At 44.1% G+C, this 18,344-nt stretch overlaps 1 protein-coding gene across 2 annotated transcripts in view; it reads right to left on the bottom strand.

Moving 5' to 3' along the window:
* Window positions 1-3,443: 3,443 nt before the first annotated feature.
* SPMIP7 (sperm microtubule inner protein 7) overlaps window positions 3,444-18,344 on the bottom strand; it is a 59,290-nt gene continuing 44,389 nt past the window's right edge. For both annotated transcript variants that reach the window (XM_083188189.1, XM_083188190.1), the window contains exons 8-9: window positions 5,224-5,331; window positions 3,444-3,608 (exon numbers count right to left, since the gene is read on the bottom strand). In XM_083188189.1, the coding sequence (XP_083044315.1) occupies window positions 3,488-3,608; window positions 5,224-5,331 (229 nt within the window). In that variant the 3' untranslated portion in view covers window positions 3,444-3,487. The remainder of the gene's footprint in view (window positions 3,609-5,223; window positions 5,332-18,344) is intronic.

Below are 18,344 nucleotides of genomic sequence, written 5' to 3'. Positions count from 1 at the left end.
CAAGGGGGACTAATAAGCTCATTGCCAAGGGGGACAGCAGCCCGCACCCCACCACCTGCTCCCTGCTCTGCCCTGTCCCCCACTATTTTCAATTAAGTCTCAGACTCCCGCTGGACCGCTAGCCAATAGGCGCTTGCGGTCCAGCAGTCATCAATGTTGCTTCTGATTGGCTGCTGGAGCCAAGTGCCTATTGGCTAGCGGTCCAGCGGGAGACAATTGAAAATAGCGGCGGACACAGGACAGCTCAGCTGGGCAGAGCAGGGAGCGGATGGGAGAGAGAGCAGGGAGCAGGTGGGGGAGGGAGTGGACTGTCACTGTCTGTGACTGAGCCTCACTGAGGATTGGAGTCACAGGCAGCAGTGGGGTGCGGTAGCAAGGCTGATTTTGGTGTCACCCCAAACTGACTAGTGACACCCAGTGTGGGCCACAACACCTGCACCCGCCTAGTGACACCACTGCCCGGAGACAGTACACAGCCAGGGCCCAGACACAGAGGGACCCAGTTCCTGAATGCACACTTCTCCTCTGCTACTCCTTAATATTGCATTTTTGTATTTTTCCACATGTACCAATGATGACTACAAAAAGGAATATTGATATAATGAGGTTGGCTCTCCCGGTAACTAGGGATGGACTATGCAGGAATGAAGTACTGCACAGAACGGTAAAAAGAGGAGTAGCCACCTCAAAAAATAAATTCCTATCATCTGCCCTTACGTTTGCCCACAATCAAAATGGCGGACGGAGACCAGTGAGAATAATGAAGTGCGATGCTTCCATATAGAAGATACCAGAAATACTGACTGATTGGTTTGAGTGAGGAGAGGTGCGGAATAAAAGAGAAACGCCCAAAACCAAGCCCCATTCAGCAGTTTATCCTCCAGAACTCCGATCCACATCACGCCAGGGGGAAAGCAAACCGGAAGTGCCATGTAGAACGCACAGCACTTCCGGCCTGCGAAAATCGCGGAAATCCTATTGGCTGTAAACTGAGGAAGTAGGTACAAAAAGGCCTAGTAATCAATGTGTGTTCATACCCAGCTTGAAAAAGGAGACCTGCGTGTTCCGAAACGCGTTGCTGACCACTTTGAACTGGACACATTTTGATTCATCCTGATAGTGCAACCATTCATCTGATGCACTTTACCTGGACACTTGGACACTTTATATTTGGACCGCACTTTCGCACTCTGCACTTTATTTGGGGACTCATCAAAAACCAAGCATCCTGCGGTGGTGCCGCAGAAACTTCAGCTGAAGTATAGCCCACCGCAGCACCTGATTATGGTGAGATGATTTACTGCATTTAACCCCTGATAATAGATGAAAACTGCGATCCCATTGATGTCCACAAGTATCCAATTCTGTTTGTATGTTTTTATTGTAAAACTTCTTGTTCAATAAACCCTTGCTTATCACATGGTATTACAAATCAACAGTCTTTTTGAGAGGGCTGCGCCTAGCTACAACATATCTTGTTTTTCCTTAATATAAGGACATACATACAGCTCCCTTCCACTCCACTCCTAAGTACTGTGGATATTTCAAAATGAGAGGTGGGAGTACTCATAAATGAAAAGCCTAATCAAGGGGGTACAGTAGAGAAAAAAGGTTGGGAACCACTGCACTAGATGAATCCTCATTGAGGGACACGGACATGGGGAACATATATTTTCTGAGCTGTACAACACCCAGGCAGACATACAGTGGTGCATGGGTGTTGATTGCACCAGCCAGATAGGTAGCAATTAAAAACAGTAGATATGGAACACGACATGGGTGACACGGGGTACATATTTTGGCTAGCGGCACAGATCCTAGGTAGCCATCAGCGGCTTTATCTTGAATTTGCTACTCCAAGGGCAGATGTGGAGGGGCTAAACATAGTCAGCCTGGATGGATCCAGAAGCTGTCCTGCTGTGGAGATTGGGGGGGGGGGGCGATTAGCATTCCAGAGGCACTGGCTGGAGCCACAGCTGGAGAAAGAGCCAGTGTGGGTGGTAGTGGGGAGGGGAAGAGTCAGTGAGGCCGGGGGGAGAGTCAGAGAGGCCAGGAGGGAGAGAGTCCGTGAGTCCGGGGGCCAGAATTGGGCCCTCTCTGGTCTGAGTTCCACAAGAGTATAGTGCTGCCCCCGATAGTGTAGCCATACCTCCTCCCTTGGGGGCCACCACCACTGAGTTCCACCCGGAGCTGGTGCAGTCTGCTGAAGGACCAACTGTCTCGGCCGGGGGTCGCCGCATCCTGTGCCGGGTCCTCCACAGCACTCCCGTCATTCCCTCCTTCCGCCTCCTCCGTCAACCTCCTCTGCCTCCACCTCCACCACGCTTATCCTTCTTCAGGGACCAAGGATGTGAGCTTGGAGACGGAGCTCCACTTGCAAGCGATCATTCCCAGCCCCCAACGGATATACATGTAGGAAACTTTATTGAGAAGGTGGTTGCAAACCTGCCTGTCAGTCCATGATACTTATTATCCATCTCAGTCAAGATTCAGGAGAAGACCTAATTAGTGCTGATTTTTCACCTAGGTGTGTTTTAGGGCAAATTTATATTCAGCCTATTTAATTAAAGTGCTAATTTTTTGTCAAGTGAAAAATTTGTCAAGGGCGAAAAACACATGGATCTGCAAATCCATGAGTTTTGTCCAATTTTTCCACCCATATCCTTTCTAGTCAAAAAAAGAGGGCAAAAAGGCATGGGTAGGAAATTATTAAAAATTGACAAAAACACCCACAATTAATTGCAATAGCAGCAATTTTCATCGCCTAGCTGAGATGTCTGTTCACTATTAAGGATCAAGTCAGTTAGGTGCGAGTTATCTTATGCAAGCTGCAAGTTGCCATTTTCACAGAAAAGTTGCAATGCATATTCATTTTTCAATTACAAACCCCTCTGCATAGAGATTGGTAGAGGGGTGACTTACTGTACACAAATGAGTTTATTCACTTACAGTATTTGCTCTATAATTGTATTATCCTGAAGGTTATACAGTCTGTCCCCAAAATGTTTAGGTGATGTTTTAATACAAGATGATAATGATACTATCCAAGAGTAGTGTTTGGAAAGTTTACTACAATGTTTTAAAGTCATTGAAAAATATATCCAAAAAGAAACAATATGCCTATGGAAGGGCAGTATAAAAACATTGTAATATATGTAAAATCTTGATTTTATTTAATTTAAATGATGAGAAATTTGCAGCAAATCTTCCACATAAAAGTGCCTGATAAAGGAATTGTTCTAACCATCTAGAACTACGAGAAAAATTCCATGGTACAAAGCCCAAAGAAAATTAAAAAAAATTACAATGAGCTACATATACTGTAAATAAAAGAAAAACTAATTTTTTAACCATAACAATCTGGGTACAAAAACATGTTTTTCAAAGTTGTTACTACTTATCAACTTCAGTTGTTCCCAAAACAATTGAAGACATCTTGTGTCTTTGTTTCTAAGTTTATTATCTGCGAACACTAATTATTGGTATTTTACTCAATCATTTGATTCTCCACCTTGTTGAAAGGATTGTGTGGTGAAACGGTGGTAACCATTTTTGAAAGAGGTCCTTGGTGTTGAAATACAGTTCCAGTCCTGCTTCCAAAAAGAGATCTGAAAATAAAATAAATTTATTATGATATAATTTGAATTTCAATTTGATATTAATAACTAAAAATGTAAATGTTTAAAATTCAAATACATTTTCATATTTATCCAAACTTTTTCTATGTGTCTACTATTTCTTTAAATTATACCACCTTTTTTACATAATAGGGGAGCATATTCTATTTATGCAAATTAATTGATCCAGTGATTTCTGTAATTGAACATGTTGCTGATGTCACAGTATGTTACAGCAAATGTTCATTCAGTTTTGTTCAATGTGTGACATTGATCATCATATGGTTATATATGTATTATAAAAGAAATACCTTCTTTTTTCTTCATTATGGTTTACAATTTCAGTTTGTCTGCTACTATAACTACTCTAAAACTGTATACACACTGGGGCTAAGGATTGGTAAATGCATAAATAATTACCGATCGCCGCCCATGTGATGTATCTGATGTCACAACTGGGTAGGTATTTACATGCTGTAATATCAGTCACCTGCAGCGTGTATGGGCGATTTGCAGACTATGCATACACACACACAGCATGATGCTTAAAAGCACATGCAATCTGCTCTCAATCCCAACTGATCTGACAGGCATCACTTCAATTCAGAGGACCAATCCTCCAATCTCCAGGGTCGGGAGATTGTGTGATTGTATGATTGTACACACGATGTGCACACAATCTGCATACAATCTATTTTACAATCCATTGAGATTGTATGATTTGGTGCAATGTCTTTCTGATGTATGGCCACGTTAAGACTATCCATAATTTGATGCACTTTTGCCCTTTGTGTGACTGGACAATTCTGCCTGCTCTCCATTCTGCACAAGCATCCAGTAGCCATTTCCAACCACAAGCCTTGTTCTCAGACCCAGATTCGTGTCTGATCTGTGTACACTTTAACAACTGACGCCCTCAAAACAATGTATCGTTTAACTGCTTGCACTACTGAGTGATACACTTTATTAGTCTCCACAACTTTCACCTTTCCGTTCTTATACAGTGAGTATGAAGGATATGGGTGTAAATGTATGAAGCAGTGATAAGGGTGGAGACGCAGCCTATGAAAACCATTCAGCATTGAAGTAAAATTTATCATTTGCATTCTAAAAAAATGATACAGCAGCTGTGATTGGTTGCCATGGACAACGTCTACACTGGCACACTTCTCCATTCTTATCACTGCTTCATAAATTTCCCCCAAGGTTTCTACTGTATGTGTTATTCTACTGACAAGTCGCTGCAAGCATGGCATTCATCTAATAGCGACTATTGTTTATTACCCAGATGGCCCCTTCTCTGTATGTTTATTCATTTCTAAAATTTGGAAATTGTAGGGTTTTATTGTTTCAAACTGGTTTGAGGTGATGTAACTTCCAGATTATTAATTTGAATTAAAATAAATGATGTGTAATTGTAACTACTGTACTTTAAATACATATACAATGTCAGTGTCCTGTAAGAGTTCTTTACATACATAAAGAAATGGTCACTGATGTTGCAGAGGCTCGTTGTGAACCACAAAAAGAACACATTTGATCAGCACTCCATAGGGTTAACACTGAATCATATGAAAACTCTTTCAGAAATGCAACTCACACGTACCCATTCATTTTTGTGTCTGCAGATAAAAAGGGAGATGGAAGATTAGAATTTGCTGGGTGGATAGCCATCCAATGAACCCTGCCAGTGTATCCAGGGATGTTTGGAGTGCTGAAAAAAAAAAGAAAAAAGAAAAGTAAATAACATTAGTAATGCCTAAGACAATGAGATACCATCACCTTCAAGGTTATACCACAGATAAGTCAACAAACAAACACATTCATTTAGCTCATATTTTTCCTATAATTTTTCATTAAATAAAATGCATTAGTAGCAATGTACATCTACAATCTACAATTACAGTAATCCTGGGGCATTGCATGGTTATACTTTAAAAATATGCTGTTTTGTTTTAAAAGCAACATATCAATGTTATTATAAGGATTTTATTAATATAATAATAATAATAATAATAATAATAATAATTCTAATTAGCAATTATTTATTTGGTGCTACAGTGCCAAAACTAATGAGCAGAACAAAAAAACAGTGACTTACAGTAACAGACAATGTCAGACAAGTACGTGGTTTATAAACTTCCATGGTCAAAACACTCAAATAAGAAACACGGTGGATCAGATGCTGTTGTAGGGAGTATGGACAAGATTGTATTCTAAGTAAGAAAGGGAAAAGCATATGAAGGAAATAGGCCCTGCTCTCCAGAGCTTATATTCTAAAAGGGGAGGGGCAGACAGACAAGGGTGATGCAGATATGGCAGACAGTGAGCATGGGAGTTAAGAGCTGGATGGGTTCAATGAAGAAGTGGGTCTGTAGAGCAGACCTTGATAAAGCAGTCAGTACTGGGAAACGTGTTGGTATTGGTGCTTTCTGGACCCAGTTTCGGAGAAAGTTCACTTCTTCCTACACCTGAAGACTTCTACCACCTGCTTATTCGTCTAATCCTCGCTTTCATTCCAAAGGAAGTCCCATGCCAGTTTCATCTATGGACACCTGATCACTCGCAGTAGTGAGGACTCCCGAGTTGGCAAATTTCATCTTCTGCCATCGGTCTGAGGCCAGTATATTACTACCAGGATACCATTAAGTGGCTAATAAGGACTCCATCAACTATATCATCGGATCAGTGCAGGTTATAAGACTTAAGTCTGGTGACTATTCACACTGGGTCCATGTCAATTTAGTAAATGTTTTTAGTGTATTTTAACTTTCATTAAATATTTTTCATTGATTTAATTGACGTATATCAATTTTTATTAAGCGCTGCTTGTTTCTATATCTCTATTTTTTTACCCATTTCGGGGGCTGACCACTCCCATAAGTAGCTGCTTTGGGCAGACAACACGTAATAAGCGCTCTATACTAACCACTAGTTAGTCTTTTTTGGTCACTTGAAGTTTTGTAGATTGGTGAAGAGTCTAATAGGGAGAGGTACAGAATTTCAGATGTAGGTTGCACCACTTGCAAGATCTTGGTGGCAGGAGTGGGAGGAAGTAAGAAGCTGGGAGGAGAGGCAGCATTCAGTTGTGGAGTGAATACGGCAGATGGGAGTGTGACGGCAGGTATGGTCAGAGATGTAAATGAGAGAGGAATGCATGAGGGCTTTGTAAGTGAATGTGAGAAGCTTGAGTTGATTTCTGAAGCAAAATATTAGCCAGTGTATGGCCTGTAGAAGAGTGGTGGCAGCAGTGGCATAGCTACATATGTGGCAGACCCCGCGGCGGCTTGGGGCAGCGGCGCCAGCTGGGCCTGTAGTGGGCGCCGCTGGCTGAACTGGCAGCCGACCCAGCAGAGACTCCCAACTGCCCCCCCCCCCTGCTGCAGGACACTTCTGGCTCTGGGCGGCACGCTGGAATGTCCCCAAAGAACAGGACAGAAAGCGGTACAGTTGGGAGGTATGCACGAGCATTAGATTAGATCATACATGACTGTTGCAGTATCAGTGGTGAGAGCCTGAGTGCCCATACAACTGCGTTCAGCAGCACTACATGGGTACCAACATGTGTATTAGCCTAGGGCACCTGAATCTTTTAATCAGACCCTGTAAATTTCATTGTCATATGATTATTTACCATACTAATTTCCCGTGGTATATTTCTTCCATATTGATTTATAAGTAAATGGTGTAATTATAATGATCATATTGGTCATAAAAAGGCTTTTATTTCGATTTGGCATGGATTTGTTTCCCAACTAGGATACCTCTTTCACTTTCAATCTGTTCAGATATGGGCATACCTCCAATTTTTCACTGCTCAAGTGCTGTAATTGGATAAAATGAATTCCAATTTGAACAAATGAATTTGTTTATATACAAACACACTAAATGTGTTTCTGGATAGCTGCTCTCATCAGGGAAAACGATGTATTTTCTACAAAACAGCTTACAATATTTCCATACTGCTTCTTGGAGTCTACTGCTGAAATACAAAATGTTCCACACATTCATGACATATGTTGCATTGCCTGAGTAACTGATATCCTCGCACAAGACCTCATGGGAAAATTGTAATATACAAGGGTTGCTTACAAATTAAATAATCCTCAACCATAATACCCCTTTTCTACTGATAACAAAATCCTGGGTTATTGCATGTGAACCCAGATTTCTGTCAGTGGAAATCTCTCAACCATGGTCCGGAGGCCCGTGAATCCAACACCTCTTCCAATACCGGATTTTGCCGGGATGGGTAATATTCATTGTAAATGGGAAAGCTGGGTAGATTCAAGTAAAAAAAGCTGGGAATTCTCAGCACATTTAACACTATATTATTTGTCATATAATTATTTTCCTACATCACTTCCTTTGGGAATTTAAACCCAAAGTTAATTGTGAAATTTTAATTAAAAAAGTTTTGGTACTTGTTTCCTAGCAGGGCGGACAGTTTTCCTACGTACGCTAAAGTAGTGAAATCGCATCGCATCACATGACGTTATAGTAGCATGCGTTGCGCGCAATGCGATTTCAGTACCGATCCCATTCCCTGTTATTCCTGCCCCCTGTCAGATCCTCCCAGAAATCACTCTGAGGTGATTTTCTGTGAGGAGTAGAAGCATCCCTCAGAGCTGCTGGTGAATTATTGCTGAATTATTTAAAGTATTGGAAATGGCTGGATCATTCAACATCTTTAGCTTTCTTTAGATGGAGGAGGAGGCGATACGCTTTTTCCAAGACCAAGAACTCCTTCCACTGGCGCAGAATTGCGCAAATCAGCACGTAATGCGCTTGTCAGTGAAGGAGTCAATGTGGTGGTGCCATGTGAAAGTGTGCCGGCTGAAGGGGAGCCTCAGAGCGGCCCACTGGTTTCCAGGGTGCCGCTTACCGTTTTTTTGACCTTGGTGCATTTCAATTACTCATGGGCACAGGAGCTCACCTCCATTGACTATTGTGGGCAGCAGCTTAACATCTCAAAGAAAACTGCGGTCCTGTACAACCGCTGGATGTGGCAGACCCCGCGGCTTGGGGCAGCAGTGCCAGCTGGGTCTGTGGTGGGCGCCGCTGGCTGAACTGACAGCCGACCCAGCAGAGACTCCCAACTGCCCCCCCTGCTGCGGGATACCTCTGGCTCTGGGCGGGACGCTGGAATGTCCCCAAAGAACAGGACATTCCTGCGGAAAGCGGTACAGTTGGGAGGTATGCACGAGCATTAGATTAGATCATATATGACTGTTGCAGTTTCACTGGTGAGAGCCTGAGTGCCCATACAACTGCGTTCAGCAGCACTACATGGGTACCAACATGTGTATTAGCCTAGGGCACCTGAAGCTTTTAATCAGACCCTGTAAATGTCATTGTCATATGATTATTTACCATACTAATTTCCCGTGGTATATTTCTTCCATATTGATTTATAAGTAAATGGTGTAATTATAATGATCATATTGGTCATAAAAAGGCTTTTATTTCGATTTGGCATGGATTTGTTTCCCAACTAGGATACCTCTTTCACTTTCAATCTGTTCAGATATGGGCATACCTCCAATTTTTCACTGCTCAAGTGCTGTAATTGGATAAAATGAATTCCAATTTGAACAAATTAATTTGTTTATATACAAACACACTAAATGTGTTTCTGGATAGCTGCTCTCATCAGGGAAAACGATGTATTTTCTACAAAACAGCTTACAATATTTCCATACTGCTTCTTGGAGTCTACTGCTGAAATACAAAATGTTCCACACATTCATGACATATGTTGCATTGCCTGAGTAACTGATATCCTCGCACAAGACCTCATGGGAAAATTGTAATATACAAGGGTTGCTTACAAATTAAATAATCCTCAACCATAATACCCCTTTTCTACTGATAACAAAATCCTGGGTTATTGCATGTGAACCCAGATTTCTGTCAGTGGAAATCTCTCAACCATGGTCCGGAGGCCCGTGAATCCAACACCTCTTCCAATACCGGATTTTGCCGGGATGGGTAATATTCATTGTAAATGGGAAAGCTGGGTAGATTCAAGTAAAAAAAGCTGGGAATTCTCAGCACATTTAACACTATATTATTTGTCATATAATTATTTTCCTACATCACTTCCTTTGGGAATTTAAACCCAAAGTTAATTGTGAAATTTTAATTAAAAAAGTTTTGGTACTTGTTTCCTAGCAGGGCGGACAGTTTTCCTACGTACGCTAAAGTAGTGAAATCGCATCGCATCACATGACGTTATAGTAGCATGCGTTGCGCGCAATGCGATTTCAGTACCGATCCCATTCCCTGTTATTCCTGCCCCCTGTCAGATCCTCCCAGAAATCACTCTGAGGTGATTTTCTGTGAGGAGTAGAAGCATCCCTCAGAGCTGCTGGTGAATTATTGCTGAATTATTTAAAGTATTGGAAATGGCTGGATCATTCAACATCTTTAGCTTTCCTCAGATGGAGGAGGAGGCGATACGCTTTTTCCAAGACCAAGAACTCCTTCCACTGGCGCAGAATTGCGCAAATCAGCACGTAATGCGCTTGTCAGTGAAGGAGTCGATGTGGTGGTGCCATGTGAAAGTGTGCCGGCTGAAGGGGAGCCTCAGAGCGGCCCACTGGTTTCCAGGGTGCCGCTTACCGTTTTTTTGACCTTGGTGCATTTCAATTACTCATGGGCACAGGAGCTCACCTCCATTGACTATTGTGGGCAGCAGCTTAACATCTCAAAGAAAACTGCGGTCCTGTACAACCGCTGGATGTGGCAGACCCCGCGGCTTGGGGCAGCAGTGCCAGCTGGGTCTGTGGTGGGCGCCGCTGGCTGAACTGACAGCCGACCCAGCAGAGACTCCCAACTGCCCCCCTGCTGCGGGATACCTCTGGCTCTGGGCGGGACGCTGGAATGTCCCCAAAGAACAGGACATTCCTGCGGAAAGCGGTACAGTTGGGAGGTATGCACGAGCATTAGATTAGATCATATATGACTGTTGCAGTTTCACTGGTGAGAGCCTGAGTGCCCATACAACTGCGTTCAGCAGCACTACATGGGTACCAACATGTGTATTAGCCTAGGGCACCTGAATCTTTTAATCAGACCCTGTAAATTTCATTGTCATATGATTATTTACCATACTAATTTCCCGTGGTATATTTCTTCCATATTGATTTATAAGTAAATGGTGTAATTATAATGATCATATTGGTCATAAAAAGGCTTTTATTTCGATTTGGCATGGATTTGTTTCCCAACTAGGATACCTCTTTCACTTTCAATCTGTTCAGATATGGGCATACCTCCAATTTTTCACTGCTCAAGTGCTGTAATTGGATAAAATGAATTCCAATTTGAACAAATGAATTTGTTTATATACAAACACACTAAATGTGTTTCTGGATAGCTGCTCTCATCAGGGAAAACGATGTATTTTCTACAAAACAGCTTACAATATTTCCATACTGCTTCTTGGAGTCTACTGCTGAAATACAAAATGTTCCACACATTCATGACATATGTTGCATTGCCTGAGTAACTGATATCCTCGCACAAGACCTCATGGGAAAATTGTAATATACAAGGGTTGCTTACAAATTAAATAATCCTCAACCATAATACCCCTTTTCTACTGATAACAAAATCCTGGGTTATTGCATGTGAACCCAGATTTCTGTCAGTGGAAATCTCTCAACCATGGTCCGGAGGCCCGTGAATCCAACACCTCTTCCAATACCGGATTTTGCCGGGATGGGTAATATTCATTGTAAATGGGAAAGCTGGGTAGATTCAAGTAAAAAAAGCTGGGAATTCTCAGCACATTTAACACTATATTATTTGTCATATAATTATTTTCCTACATCACTTCCTTTGGGAATTTAAACCCAAAGTTAATTGTGAAATTTTAATTAAAAAAGTTTTGGTACTTGTTTCCTAGCAGGGCGGACAGTTTTCCTACGTACGCTAAAGTAGTGAAATCGCATCGCATCACATGACGTTATAGTAGCATGCGTTGCGCGCAATGCGATTTCAGTACCGATCCCATTCCCTGTTATTCCTGCCCCCTGTCAGATCCTCCCAGAAATCACTCTGAGGTGATTTTCTGTGAGGAGTAGAAGCATCCCTCAGAGCTGCTGGTGAATTATTGCTGAATTATTTAAAGTATTGGAAATGGCTGGATCATTCAACATCTTTAGCTTTCCTCAGATGGAGGAGGAGGCGATACGCTTTTTCCAAGACCAAGAACTGCTTCCACTGGCGCAGAATTGCGCAAATCAGCACGTAATGCGCCTGTCAGTGAAGGAGTCGATGTGGTGGTGCCATGTGAAAATGTGCCGGCTGAAGGGGAGCCTCAGAGCGGCCCACTGGTTTCCAGGGTGCCGCTTACCGTTTTTTTGACCTTGGTGCATTTCAATTACTCATGGGCACAGGAGCTCACCTCCATTGACTATTGTGGGCAGCAGCTTAACATCTCAAAGAAAACTGCGGTCCTGTACAACCGCTGGATGTGAGAGGCTTGCGCCCTGGACATCATGGTGCAGCCACAGCGGCGGATCGGTGGACCTGGTCACATTGTGGAGGTAGATGAGATATTATTTGTTAAGCGCAAAATTAACCCCGGACGGATTTTACCACAGCAGTGGATTTTCGGAGGAATATGTAGGGGAACCGGACATTGTTTCCTGAAAATGGTGCTAAGGCGTGATACCACCACATTGATGGACTGTATTATTGAGAATATGGAGCCAAGCATCACTAATCTATATGGACTGCTGGAGGGCATACAGTACTCAACAGCTTGAACTGGCAGGGTACCAGCATTTCACAGTGAATCATCTCTACAATTTCATTGACCCGGCCACAGGGTTTCATAACCAGAATGTGGAGAGATTGTGGTGCGCATGTAAATGGCCCAATAAGCGCCAAAGAGGCACAGCGTGACATGAGCTCCAATCTTATCTACAGGAATTCATGTGGAGAAAGACATTGGGAGCTGATGACCCATTCCACCGCATAGACCAAGCACTTAAGCTCCTCCCTAAGGATGATTAAGTGTGGTTTTATTTCTTGATTTTTAAGCATTAATGTTGTTGTTTTTAAAGTCACATATTGTTATTATTCTCATTAATTATTGTAATCAATGTTCTTAATTATTTATGCTTCTTCAATTAAATTATTTAAGTAAATGACAGTTGTAAGTTAACACATGTCGTCATTACTGTGTCAGCTGTATGACTTTGCAGGTGTGAATGTGTTCCTAAAACACCACCTGAAGCGCGTCGAGCTCAGCGGAACGTGTCCTTTGACCTTTTCATACCCCCCACTATCCACGTCGGCGTGGAGTTGAATTTATATAGTGTGTCGAGCGCAGCGAGCCACCAAGCCTGAAGCATGGCGAGTGCAGCGAGCCGCGCTAGGGGACGCGGAATACATGTGAAGTAATCCGCGTCCCCTCGCAGGGCTAGCTGTGCTCGTTCCGTTGATACTGGAAGTGACGCTAAACAATGGCATAGGTGATTTCATTGTAAGCACCCATCACATGTCATAATAATCACACATCTCATCCTATGACATCTCATAGTAAAGCACACATCACATCTCATCGCATGGGTGCTTCTCCTATGAAATATTGCATCGCATCGCACCTTGTCTATGGTGCCCTCCGATCCCATGCGATATTTCATTGTATAAGCACTCCTGTGCACTTAATATGGACATCACATCGCATCGCACAGCACTATACACACTGTGCGATCCGATGCGATGCGATTTGACTACGGAGAATAGCCTCTGCTAGGAAACAAGTACTAAAGTTTTTTTCAGGTTGTATTTCAGAAGGAAGAAATACAATTACAGAGCTGTATTTTTGAGGGGGAATAGTTGTATACTCAAAGATATAGAAAAACAAATTTGAGTTATCTCCCTTGTCTACTTTATTTGATAGAGTACTGAAATTGATCATATATATGTTTTTCATCTAAATTGACCTCTAATAGCAGCTCAGTATGCTCAGTACTCTATGGGGGGAATTTACTAAAGGGGTATACAGAGGGTTTGATGCGGCGGCTGTTGATACTGATTTAATATTGACGGCCGTTGGGACCCGGCAGGTGCCGGCATCGAATAGGAGGGAGGAAGTGAGGGAAGGATGGTGCGGGGGGAGGGAGGGGCGAATGCTGCATAGAGCAGCATGTAACTGCATTCGATCTTCCAGATAGAAGTAGAAATAGACTTGCCATGTAAGTCTATTTCAGCTTTCGGTTCCGGGGGCTGCGCATCAGGATCTAATCTGCATCAAAGGAAGTTAACACGCTTCGATTCAGGGTCATTTTCAATTTGATTAGTATTCGATTTTGCATCTAGAAGCAAATTCGAATCCAAAATTACCCTGAATCGAAGCGTGTGTACAGGGCATAAGATGGGAGTTCTACTGAATATGGGTATCTTGTAGAGGGTACAAAATAAGTGGAATCTTTAATAGAACTCCCATTTTAGTAAATTAACCCCATGAGTAAATTTATCCCTATGTAAAAAAAGCTGAAAACCTTGGAAAACCCAAATATTACATGTAATTCCTCTGTAAGTAAATATTAATTAAAATTGCCTACTTATTATTTTTCTTTGTCAGAAAGTAAAATAGTGATTAACAAAGGCAGAAATGGCTCGTTGTTATCCATTTTTGCCTTTGTTAATCACTATCTTTTTTAATTTTAGGACAGATCGTTTGAAGGTCGGGACCATCAAATGATTTCTCCTGTCTTCGCAAAGATGGAGCGAAGACTGACTTATATTCGCAGGCAGTTGGACGAAGACGGGACACCACCCCCATCCACCGCCATCATGCCCTAGGCCCCCTCCTCATTGCAAATGGCCCGGCGACATTGTAAAAATCTGACGGGGTTTGCGCCTGGGGCAGTGTCAAATTAAGTTCACTCCGAGTGAACCAGAATCAGACCATATTTCTCATCATTGAAATGTAAAGCTTTAAAATATAAGACAGTTACACTATGAAAGGCTGTGTATGCACCAGTATGTGACACATTAATGTTTAATGTATGTTTGTACATGGACCATCAAATTCTATGTTTCTGTATTTCATTGTGCAAATAACACATAAACATTATGTACTGGATGCCATTTCCTTTCTCCCGTGAGGAAGTTAAGGATCTGCACTGCTTGGTGAATTCTTACACAGTACTAGGGCAATGGATTTGTTTTTACTGCATGTCAACTTAGAGCCATCTTGTGGCAACACAGCGTAAAAGCAATTTTTCTGATTTCCAATTTGTTTTTTGTTTTTACAAGAAAGGATGCTGGTTTGTCCTAGGCTATGGTTTGCCGTAATCATTTCTTTAGAGAGTTGTATAACTGGCTACTACAAACTAAAATACAAGTCCATTATCTTTAAAAATTATTAATGTTCACATTATTTCAGAAATAATATATACAGTGCCGAGGCGCGGGGGGGGGATCTCTACGCTCTACGGGTGGGGAGCATACTTGCCGACTCTCCCGCATTTTGCGGGAGCCTCCCGCTTTGGCCACCATTCTCCCGGTCCCCCGCAAAGCCCCCCCAATCCCCCGGAATTTCAATGCTGAGCTAAAAAAAAACGGACTGCGCATGCGCTAGTCCGGCGCGATGTGGGCGGGACTTGGAACTACTACGCGTGCAAGTCGCAACATCAGTGTGAGAGCCGCACGTACGAGCAGCAGCAGTGAAGCCCGACCCTCTGACCTCTTCCCCTCACCGCCTCAACTAGGAGCTGCACGCTGGAGAGACAGAGGAGGGGGAGAGACGGGGACCTGCACAGAAAGCAGCTGTGTGGAGACTGGCTGACCAGGCCAGCTGAGAGCTCGGAGGAGAGGCTGGGGGAGGAGCAGGACTAGTGCTCCGTCCCAGGTCAGTGCATGTTGTTCTGCCACAGAAGCTCCATACTGGATGGAACTGTGTGTAGGCAGCTATGTAACTGTAACTGTTTGTGTTTACTTAGCTTGGCACTGACCGTAATGTGTGTATTGGTGACCTATGGTTGTATCTATTACAGCTGGCAGTGTGTGTGTGTTTATGTAGTCAGGTACTGACCCATGTCATTGTGTGTGAATGCACTGTGTGTGTATAGCCTAACACTGTTCTGTCTGTGTGCGTGTGTGTGTGTGTTCCCTATGAATTTTAGGCTGGCACTGAGCATTTGTTCATGTGTAGGTAGGATCCCGGTTTGTGTGTGTGTGGGACGGTAGTGACCCCTGTGTGTGTATATGCAGGGACTGGTAGTGACTCCTGTGTGTTGTGTAGGCTGGTAGTGACTCCTGTGTGTGTGTTTGTATAGGCTGGTAGTGACCCCTGTGTGTGTGTTTGCATAGGCTGGTAGTGACCCCTGTGTTTGTGTAGGCTGGTAGTGACCCCTGTGTGTGGTGTTGTGTAGGCTGGTAGTGACCCCTGTGTTTGTGTAGGCTGGTAGTGACCCGTGTGTGTGTGTGTGTGTGTAGGCTGGTAGTGACCCTTGTGTGTGTGTGTGTGTGTGTGTGGGCTGGTAGTGACCCCTGTGTGTGGTGTTGTGTAGGCTGGTAGTGACCCTTGTGTGTGTGTGTGTGTGTGTGTAGGCTGGTAGTGACCCCTGTGTGTGTGTGTGTAGGCTGGTAGTGACCCCTGTGTGTGTGTGTGTGTGTGTGTGTGTAGGCTGGTAGTGACCCCTGTGTGTGTGTGTGTAGGCTGGTAGTGACCCCTGTGTGTGTGTGTGTGTGTGTGTGTGTGTGTGTGTAGGCTGGTAGTGACCCCTGTGTGTGTGTGTGTAGGCTGGTAGTGACCCCTGTGTGTGTGTGTGTGTGTAGGCTGGTAGTGACCCCTGTGTGTGTGTAGGCTGATAGTAGGTTGCCGACACTGCCGGATTTTGCAGGATGCTCCCATTTAGGCAACAGTCCCCCGATTCCCTGCAAAGCCCTCCCAATACCCCTGAATACTCAATTCCCATCTAAAAATCCAGACCGCACAGTGCAAGTCTGTCCGCCATGGGGGCATGATCAGGCCTAATAGGCCTGCCATGCACCCCTGGCAGTAGTTAGCATGAGAGCTGCCCAGGCCAGCAAAGCCTGCTGGCGGCCAGCCACTGGGGAGCCCTTACATCACAGCTTTCTCTCGCCAGTGGGAGTGGCAGTAGCAAAGGATCCTCCCCTCTTGCCCTGACCCATGCATGGTGGGAGCTGCACCTTGGAGACATTCAGGACGGTGAGAGACGGAGAGCAGCTGGTGCGGAGGCTGACAGCTGGGAGCCCACAGGAGAGGCTGCGGGAAGAGCAGGAGTGCCTGGGATGCAGGTTAGTGTTTCCTCAGCAGCTCCATTTATCCCCTTTTTTTGTGTGTGTGTTTGTACAGGTGACCCTTGTTTTTTGGCTAGTGTAGGCTGGCCCACGACCCCTTTGTGCAAGACATGATCCCTCATCTGCGGGCCACGCAAACTCTCTAGAATCTCATACCTCCCAATTACAGCTGGACAGTCTCGCTAATTGCAGACTGTCCCGCTGTACCTAAGGGGGGCAGAGATCACCGGTAATCGCTGAAGAGATGCTGTGTGCATGGCATCTCTTCAGTGCAGGGAGGAGGCATGCCCCCAAAATGATGAAAATGTGTGTTTCTACATTAGGCCACGCCCACTTTACTGGAGACCACACCCACTTTTTGTAGCCCCACCCCCCATTCTGGGTCGGACGCGCCTCTGGCGCGGCGGGTCACAATTTTAACCATGCACAAGTTGGGAGGTATGGAATCTCCCTGAAAGCAGTTTAAAAAAGTAGGCAAGTATGGTGGGGAGGAATAGGGCCGCCGTGCTGCTTCCGGGGGGGGGGTATGTGATGCGGCAACTAAGCGAGCGAGGGGTCTTCAGTGGAGCTTGTGTTTACATCCGTGGCTCTGACCACAGACTGGGGGTTAAGCGTGCCCACCCGCCAATCATGAGTGGGCATCGGGTATTCTCAGCTCATGATTAACTGGTGGGCGGACCCCTAACCCCTGGTCTCATGGTGGACCGCAAATGTGACCATGTAAGGGGGAATGCACGTGGTTAAATAATCCTAACTTTAAAACAAAAAAAAATACAGTAATAACAAAAAGAGGTTCATATTAAGCATGCACTCTATGGTAAACATATTCATCTGACTACAGGAGCATCGGAACACAGACACCTGTGTTTTACAGATGGAGCCGCTCTCATAAGAGTGGCTCCCGGGGAAGCTATCGCCATCACCGTCTGCCACCACGCACCAGGAAGGGGGCATTCGCACATGAGACGTGTGCACACCCCATTCTCCCTGCCACCCTGTCCCCGCTCCCTGACGCTCAGCTGAGTGGGACGCATGAGCGAGTGTGACGCTCACGTGTCCCCGCCGTTCAGCGTCTGCCAGAAACATTGGGGCAGATGTATTAAGCCTTAACAAGAGATAAATGCAAGGGTGACAAATAGAGATAAACATCCAGCCAATCAGCTGCTAACTGCCATGTTACAGGCTGTGTTTGAAAAAAGTCAGTAAGGAGCTGATTTGCTGGATGTTTATCTCTCTTTATCACCCTTGCATTTATCTCTTGTTAAGGCTTAATACATCTGCCCCATTGGCTGAGAGGGATGGCTGAGAGGGGCTCCACCTGTACATTGTACTTTCAGTAAGAGATTCTGCAAATTACCATTGGAAATAGTGAAACTTTTATAATCGTCTCTTACAAAATACAAACACTGTGACACCCCTACATAACATTTTGTTTGT

The sequence above is a fragment of the Crinia signifera genome, chromosome 5 (assembly GCF_055691185.1).
Source record: "Crinia signifera chromosome 5, ASM5569118v1, whole genome shotgun sequence".
Classification (NCBI taxonomy): Eukaryota; Metazoa; Chordata; class Amphibia; order Anura; family Myobatrachidae; genus Crinia; species Crinia signifera.
The sequence above is the reverse complement of the archived record's forward strand: the minus strand, read 5'-3'. Positions and strand labels throughout refer to the sequence as shown.